The sequence below is a fragment of the Diprion similis genome, chromosome 6, assembly GCF_021155765.1.
Source record: "Diprion similis isolate iyDipSimi1 chromosome 6, iyDipSimi1.1, whole genome shotgun sequence".
NCBI lineage: Eukaryota > Metazoa > Arthropoda > Insecta > Hymenoptera > Diprionidae > Diprion > Diprion similis.
Window position 1 is genome coordinate 8,052,609 of NC_060110.1, and position 9,450 is coordinate 8,062,058.

The following is a 9,450-nucleotide window of genomic DNA, read 5'->3' on the forward strand; positions in this document are numbered from 1 at the left end:
AATTAGAAGAAAATTTTATACTAGTAACTAACTGGTAATTGTATAATGTAATTTTAGTTGTCAATAATATATTTTCAAATTCTGACAATTCTTGCAAAATAATTTAGTACGAGTGACCATAATCCAGAAGAATAGTTACACGGAATATATTTTATCCGATTACGATTACAAAAGTAATTTTCATTTTTTTTCAAGAATTATATTTTACGATTATAGTGAAAAATGTAAAAGCGGTCAAAAACTATCTAGCAATCACAACTAGAATTTTCTCTGCGGTTAGTCGTGTTCTAAAGGTACTGTCTCCGGTCGTTTACTTATCTCGTTCAGCTGCATGCGTGGATACAATGCTTAATACACCAATCGCCAACTGCAGTTGTTTTCACTGTCGTTCGCAACCGTACGATAAGAGACTTCTTTTGTTCCACCCTCTCGGCCACGACTCGCATATTTATTGCCCCTTGTTTCAATAATTTTGATAATTACGCACCTATCGCTCGCCTTCAGTTTCCGATAAAAACCCTGCGGTTGGATAAACTATTGCTGTATAAATTACTGTATATCCCATATTAACGTCAACGCTCCGAGTACATGCCTGCCTACAGAGTATGTATGTACTTGCGTACGCTCTCCTCGTACCAGTATTCAGTCGACAGTCTATGGCATTTGGACATTGATCATTCGCTACTGGTATTCGCACCGCCTACACTCCCGTCAATTCCGATGCTCAGACATGCTAGTTGGAAAAAAATAACTCAGGTATACTCCAAAAGGTGTATAATACGAGTCTATTTTTATCCAATACCAGATTCGTCACAGGCAGAGGTGAGTCTCGACATATTTCAATTCAATCGCCACGATTCGCCCCGTCATCTTGTCGCTGTGGCGAATGTGTGCTTAAGAATAGGTTGTGTCTGAAGTGTTTTTTTTTTGTTGTTGTTGTTCTTTTTTTTTTCTTGGGGTAGTAATGATTTAAAAACTCCTCAAAAATATTCAGACACAATTTTATCCTTGTATTAGATGGGAATACACCAATGCAGCCTCGTTTGGATTTTGAACAACCATTGTATTAAAATCAATTTATCGACAACTCGTGAATGGAAAACTTGTGGTAACATTGTCATGCAACAAACTGTGAGGAAACGACTAAGCGGCCAACCAGCAGCGGTTACTTTACCTTCTTTTTCTTCCTACTCGTATCCTCGGTGTTCTTACCGACTCGATTTGGGGACGCGGGTTTCATCTCAGATATATAAAACTTTCTCATCTCGGTCGCAACATCCCCGAGGCTCTTATACTCCTCGACTTTCCTCGCGTAAGAATTAAAGAGTTCGGAATAGCGGCGTCGCTGCTCTCGAATCATTTCCGCGTCTTCCTCGACGCGACAGGCTCTCGCCTGATCGAAGTCGAGGGAGTAAATGGCGCGCTGATTCCTCAGGACCTCTTCATCATCCTCAGTTTTCACCCATCGATCCTCCTCTTCCTCGTCCTTTGATACGTATGCCGTAATGTTCCAGGGCGGAAGAATCCGCGAAGGATTTGGTGGCGGTTTCAGGGTTCGGGTCTCTTCGGCTGCCAGATTCGATAAAAGTCCTTCTTCATCCCCGGATGAACCGGAGTCCAGCATTTCTGATCCAGATGATAACGTTAAATCCACGCAGTTCGCTTCCAGGAATGATTCCCGCAGCGAACGACCTCGCTGCAAACGACCTGGCTCTGATTCTTCCCATGACCTCTTCATCACTGTAATCTCAGTTTCTCGCCGCTTGTCTTGCTCTACCTATAAAATATTTCTTCCAGAGTAGTGAATTTGATTCATGGTACGGACATTTGTTTTTCCTCAAATCATGTTGGCAACACTGTGGCCCGCTGATATTAAATTAAAAAGAAATTTCGATCGTCCGAAGCTACAATAATTAAAATTCACAATACTTTCAAACTTTTCTCCCATCAAAGCTAAAATACATTTACGCACTTTCGTAGCTAAATAATTAGCAATAAGTGAGCAACAAAATTGGACCTAGTTTTTCTCACTCTCTGTAACGGTTCTTACTTGTTCCAAACCCCAAAACTATCCTCGTTTATTAGTGGAAGAATCAGAGCAACAAAATCAGAATTGTAGCCCACCAAGTAGTACCTAATACATACTATCATGTCGTCCCTATATTTACTATTTTTTTTTTTTTTAACCACTACCTGAATTTTTGTTCCAGCGTCGGTTAGGACTTGTAGCTTACACGATGGATGCTGCAGCATCACAGATGAAGAACCGTCCATGGTCACGCCAGTTTCAAATCTGTCTCCAGATCCCCGTTCCGACGCCGACGCCCGGTTCCTGGTTCCACGTTTCAGTACAGAGGATGTGGAGGTTCTGCCATATCGTGGATCATAAACGGTCCCTCTAGCCTTGACTTCATTCGCAACAACCCACTCGGACGGTTTCAACGGCCAGGAATTATTTGTAACGTAAGCGCGAACATAGTACTCAGTTGGACCTTCGTCAACGTCCTTAGCGGAATGAAGACTGAGCGATTTCGAACGACCCCGTGTCCTCGTGGTATCTCCACCTTCTTCCGAGTGCGAGAGCTGCAGGATGCTACCATCGGAACTCTCTCGGTTTTCGACATGAGAAAGCAGCACGGATGGTAAAATGAGAACAGAGCCACCAGTTGCCTCGTACAATATTCTGTCGTCCCTGTCGAAGACTTTTAGAACGCTTTCAACAAGACTGTACGACGTTGAAAGTCTGAATGAGATTAGTGAGTCAGTACCGACTTTGACGATCCATTTTCCGATTATATCTCCAACGTTTGGCACATAGATGTTAGACAATTCCTGGACCAGGAGACTTGGTGGTTTCATCCCCTTGCTGACCGCCGAGCCGAACATTGGCTCACCCTTGATGGTCGCAACACGGAAGTGCCAATTGAGTTCCTTGAACCAGTTTCCACCACTCCAACCGTAACCGATGACAGTGTATCCGCTTTTGACATACGGGTAATGAGCTGTGGCTACGGTGCTCCCGATCCTCACGATCTCGCGTTGCGTCTCATTATTCACAACCCTGAGTAAGTATCTTGGTAAACTTGTAACGAGGTCCATGGCTGCAAAGACTCGATCACCCGGTTTTGGCACGTTGACAACAAACCTCAGAATCGGGACCCACTGGTTTGGTTGAACGTTTCGCAAGACGCCTCGACACTCGTCGATGTTCAACACGTGGCTGAGGTCCTTGTTGCAAGGGTATAAGAGAGTCCTCATTTCGGCTGGGAGGCTCGAGATTACTTTACGTACCAGTAAACGGGCGGCTGACTCACGTTTCGAGTAGTCAAACAACTCGACCACTTTTCGCAGGCTTTGTGCAATTTCTGAGTGCTTATTGTGCGATGAAAAGTGCATGCTTTTGTATATTCTGATCAGCACCATCTTGAAGAAAGATTGTATTCTGACGACCGCTCTGTCGTAAAACGTTAATTCAGCGCCCTCGTCATCGCATTCCTCTTCGTTTGACCGATACTGTTCTTTTGAATTTCCTATAACAATACCGATTTCTGGATTCATGAAGAACACTCTCAGTGCTCGACAAATCATGGCACTATCGGTTACGGTTGGAAACGAGTCTTGAACCAGTATTCCCAATTCTCTGAGAAACGTTTCGTGTATACTCGACCTCACTTGTTTATTCAAGTTTGACTCGAGCAGGTCAACGTCACTCGGCATGTAGCTCTTGTACAAGACTAGAAGGTGATCAACATATTCCGGCTTACCAAATGCTTGAAGAGCCACGCTCATTTTGCTGCTGATGTCATTCGCAATGGCCTCAAATCTGTCTGACTCGAAGGACATCAGCTCCTGTACCCTAAACCGATCACCAAGGTGGAAAATAGTGTCTGATAAGATTCTGATGAAGTAGGAACATTCGGCGTCTAAAAATATGCGGTAAAGATGTCTCCCGGGTTCGGCTTCAAAGATCGTTGCACCAGAGGAAAACGTTTGAATCGACGCAACTGCAGGTTCGTGGTCATTCGACCTTTCGAAAAAGCTATACTTCTCAACGGTCAAATACGAGGGATTGGAGACGCCTCGTCTATCGGGCAATTCTGATGCCGTAAGGTGCGGCTTGGGCATCCAGTGGAAATCAATGAGAACGAATTTCGTCTCCAAAGAATCGATCAGCATGTATAAGGGACCGTTTTTACCGGTCATTATCTTCTCCTGCCATTTCAAAGAACTTAGGAAAGCCGGTGCAACCGCAATGCTTGATGCTGTAGTCATCTTTTTACCATCTCTGCCTCCTCCGGGTTGAGATTTACCCTTAGCACCACCTCCTTCGACATGTCTACCATCCGTGACCATCGGCAATAAGTTAGAGACCCGAGCATGGTATTCAAAGTCCGTAGGTTTGAAGAACATATGGATCTCCTCAAGGTAAGGTGCTATTTTTTCGAATTCAGTCCACATGCCGATGTCTGGTAATGGATAGATAGTGGCTCCTGGTACTTTGTTTCTCTCTGATGCCTTTTCGGCGTTTTCATCACTCTCGTTTGTCTTGCTCATCCGCGTGAGAATGTCGATAAATTTCAATGAACGTACCACCGAACCCGGATATTTTTCCGAAAGGGACACACCGTGTCTCGAGGCCCAATCGAACCACCGATGCAGCTTCCACCTCATTCGTGGAGATGACATCTACCAATTGGCGTGGAATAAAGTGACGGATCAGTTCACGTGGTTGCATCAACGCACAGTGGACCAGTAATCACTAATTGAAATATAATTCGATCATCATTAATACATATATTCTAGGAATCTATGATCCATGAGTACAAGCATGATGATGAAGATTCAAAACGTAAGATTATGGTAGTCTTGATATAAGTATAATCACGATCATAATTACAGTTGTGAAGATAAATATATTTTTCAAATTATCTTCTTTGAGTCTTGGATAAACAGTTATACTGAACATATTAACGGATATGAATATTGTTGTATAATAGGGAATAGCAAAAATGAGCAACTCAAGCCAATGAAACCTGGTAATCTAAACTAAATTCAGCCGTAACCGGCAAAAAAACTTGACAAAGCAACGTGAAAACGTTAATAGAAACTACAATAAACGAATATATTCTGATTTTTTCAAACTTTCTTACTAACTATTCACTTTTCTAGTCTCACTATTTCCATGAGAAGAAATTGTGTATTTATTTTTAGTCCCGTTTATCAGACCGTTGGCCCACTGTGCGATGGTTTAACTCATTCAGCTCACATTTACACTAGTACCCCGAAATTTGTCAAAGTATACAGGGTGACTCCGGCATGGTGTGATATTGTTCACATCTTCGGTCCCGAATTCCTCGGTGTCGGCAAGCTTTGCAAAAACCATGACACGGGGAATGGAAGAATTCTTCGACCTTTTATTTGGCGGAACATCCAAATCGCCTTCTTCCTTCTCAGGCTGCTTGATGTCAATGACATACCTGATCAGAAGGTCCCATTTGTCATTTGGGGAAAGAGACTTGGAGACCAATGAGAGGCAGACCCATCCTGTTGGATTTACCAGAATTTCTCACTCGTCCATGCATGGTGGGTAAGTTGATTGCATGAGCGTATCGACGTATAACATAATGATGCAGATGATACTGACCCGTGAAACACGAAATTGGATAGAAGTCATTAATCTCTCTCTGGTTGGTCCAGGAGAGCGAGGCTAGCTTCATCAAAGCTTTCGCCACGAGCATCGGCCACAGCTCATAGTCATTCTCAGTGCGTGGTAAAAGCGGTCGACCATCTTTATCCACCGGAACCATGTCGTCGACAACGAATCGCCGCCAGAAACCCATGAAGAACAAACGTACCACATATTTGCCTGGCTTTTAAATTGCATTATCATCCCTATGCTATGTTATTACATATGTGTGCTAAATCGCGATGGTAATTCCAGTGGGTATAATGTAGGATATGAGACATTGTGATAACGCCTTGGAACCAAAATTCTATGGGCACGTTTACCGTTTGGATTGACCACTGGTTGATGTCGCGGCGTGCCTTTGCCAGCTTTGTTCATAGAATATACGTGTAGCCAGCCTTGCCAAGGAAGAGATGCACCGAGCCAAGTGAAATTTGCAGATTCTCCTTCGACTATAAGACCGTCACGCCCAATATACTGAAGACTGATCATCGTCGATACAAACCATCTGACAAACTATTTAAAATAAAAGAGAAATAGCTGTGGCCACACAATGAGTGACACGTGTGACACGCTAGGGATATACCATTTATTATATGATGTTATTTTGCAAGAACACATAACTACGTTATACCTGCCTCGCTATGCAGAATGTGCTCGTTGTTCTTAACGAAGTCTGGATACGCGTTCCTCGGAACAAAGACTACCGGGTTATCCTTAAAAAAAAGAATACTCAGGAATAGAGTTCATTCCGAACAAACAAAAAATATAAGTCTGAATAACTATATTTTCGAACTAAAATTCACAACGGAAATTCAGAAAAACAGGTTTCATCCAAGTCAAGTATTTTCCTGCTAGCAAAATCACTAGATAAAATTCTAACCGACAAATTTTCGATCGCAGATCCTCTCCTCCATTCTGAAATCTTCTGTAAAGACGGTGGCATCAAGTTTGGTTCAGGGTCCGTGAAGTACCCATCGGTACCATCTGAGATGGTAGAAATTCCGTGAAAGAGTATAACAGGAAAAAGGTTTCTTTACTGTCGTATAGGCAGTAGGTTTCCTTGACTTCATTAGTTGTTTTGCATAGACAATTTTTATTACGACAAATGGTTATGTTTTTGATAATGCGATGATAATTCACACTTACTCTTAGGAATATCCCACTTTTCCGCGTTCAATTCCGCATCGCTCCACTCGGACCAAGGAATCGTAGGTTCTTTTTCAGCTTGACCATTTCTAGTTACAGTATCACTCCGTATTTTTTTCGAACTCTTTGACATTTTCAATTATAAAATTTTCCGACATTAACCTCGAAGGTTTGATACGTCGATAAATATTAAGAATGAGCTCGCAAAACAAATAAAATATCGACAGCAGTGGCTGTGCGATTAATTTAGGTTTAATCAGCTCAGTTCACGTACATACATAATCACGGTACAGATATATTGCACATTGTATGGCATAATTTTGAGCGGGCAATGCATTGTCAATATGTCACGTTTCAAATTTTACGAAGTACCCCAAATTTGTAGGTCATGTCGTGGGCGTAAACTTTTCCCGGATAGAGGATGCACGATGGAAATCCCGGAGTGTTCACAGCGTTCGGATAATTCTGGGGTGAAAGCATAAGGCCTCCGTGCCTGCGATACAGGATCCCATCTTTACCCGGTGTTTCTTTCTCCCGCTTCCCTACCTTCTGATTGTACCGTTCCACGTAAATCACATTATACTCGTTAAATCACGGGTCCTGTGTTACATTAAGATTTGTTAAAGTCTCACCTCAAGCAAACTTCCGTTGCTATTCATCCGGTCTCCGCATCCACCCCAACAGCAATCGTTAATATCCAGCGAAAGGGGTTGTCCGGGTTCCGGAAAATCGTTGCCAGTATAAATGTGTAGTCCAGGTTGATTCGAGTAGACTTCCATGAATCTCCCTGAACCAGGATGCAGTAATCTAGTAACAATATCAGATATGATATTCGTCTGGACCCTGATCAATATCATTTCTAAAAGCCTTTCTATTTGCCAAGTTTTTAGCTGATAATGCATTGATATTTTTTGGATATACTATTTGTTTTTATTTGTATAAAATTCATTTCTGAAGAAACTGAGAAGCCAGTACAACCTTGCAAGAAAGCTTAAAGGTGTGAACAAAATAATGTCCAAAATTCGAGAGAAAGTATTTTCAAAAACTTCCGATCAATTAGTATAAGGAAAACTGAGTATACATCCACGAAGGCATATTTCTTGATCATATTTGTCAATTTTTTCTTAAAGAGTCTCAAGTCCCAGAATTTTACGACTGCATTGCAGATGAATTGGTGTAGGTGGAAAATGCATCACAAGACGGAAGATTCTCTGATGTGAGAACATCGAAATACCGTGTACCATCCATTTTAATGGAGAAAGAAGAAGTAGTATCATGTCATGTACCTAGCGTGATATCGGTAGCACCAACAGCTCGGAGCGTTGACGCAGAGGTTGTGATCGTAACCACCTCCGGGTACCCTGCGTAGTCTCTGCTTGGTGAGCTGGGTTGGAAACCGTAGATCGTAGATCGTCGAATCCACCGATCGAATGGCTCCAGTTGGTATTTTGTCCCTGACATCCATGAACGTCCATCTCCCGGCGTTCACGGTCACGACGTGGTTCCTCAACTCACTCGGTCCGGTGCCCTGCATGGGGTTTGAATGCGGTAAGGTTGTCACGCGTATTACTGGTACACACCTCACGGATCTGTACGGGCACTTTGTAAACTCACGTGACCAGCAAGATTGAAGAGGCAGCGGGTGGTGATGTTCACTGGTGTCGGCTCCGTCGAACTCGCCCGGATATTTACGTGGAGCTGATTCTCGTCGGTCCAGGCGAACTTTACCTGCGTAAGCATGTGACCTCGCCAGCCTTCGACGGTCGCGTAGCTCAGATTGCTCATTACCTAACGAGTTCGGAAATGCCGGTTTAATTGTTTCAGTCATGTCGTGCTACGTGGCAACACCATTAAAAGATAGTCGCATTTCATCTAAAGTCCAATTTATTGTCATTTATTATGCTATATTGATTTAAGTATGACAAAATAAGAGCAAATGCTTACATGGCTTAAAATGCGGATTGATTTGCGTGTGAGAAAATAAAAGCAAACGCTTGTACGGAATTTAATCGAATAAAGTATGGTTTACTAAAGTACTAGTTTTTCGGTCCTGCATTGAATTCTTGGATGCCAATGTGGAGAGAGAACTTTGGAAGTAATATGTCGCCTATGGACTGGCAATCGAACTTTCATCATTACAGTAGTCTCGTGCAGAATTGATGATTGGGTTGCCCTTATACGTAGGCGACTTTCAAAATTCGTAGTTGACTTTACAGAAATTCCTAATCACTGATTGAACACTTTTGTTTTGCGACAAATAGCTCTGACGTACTCTCAGGTACCTTGATTTCTTAAATTTTTAGGTTCTTTCGAAAGAATATTGAAACAAATTTATCGAATGTCAGAAGGGTGATTACGAACCGAAGAAGCATGTAGACGTTGACTGAAGATTGTAATGCAATTATTATCGATATATTCAAGCCTTGTTCAATAATATCAGTATCACCTACCACCTGTTTACCAACTATGCAGGACTCCCAGTTGACATCGTCGAAAGCATGAAAGCCTCTCTTGGTACAATTGTCGATTGATCCGTATCCACAAGTGTTGGCTTTGGCAGCATTAGTATCCGACGATACGTGATTGGTCAGGCACCCGATGATGTTGCCAAAGTA

The 9,450-nt window shown here is 42.5% G+C and overlaps 1 protein-coding gene across 1 annotated transcript; it reads right to left on the reverse strand.

The window, feature by feature from the left end:
- Positions 1–1,165: 1,165 nt before the first annotated feature.
- LOC124406483 lies at positions 1,166–4,554 on the reverse strand. The gene is made up of 2 exons (XM_046881909.1): positions 2,062–4,554; positions 1,166–1,777 (listed from the first exon to the last, which is right to left on the reverse strand). The coding sequence occupies exons 1-2, from the start codon at positions 4,552–4,554 to the stop codon at positions 1,166–1,168; spliced, it is 3,105 nt and encodes a 1,034-aa protein (XP_046737865.1).
- Between the last annotated feature and the right edge of the window lie 4,896 nt (positions 4,555–9,450).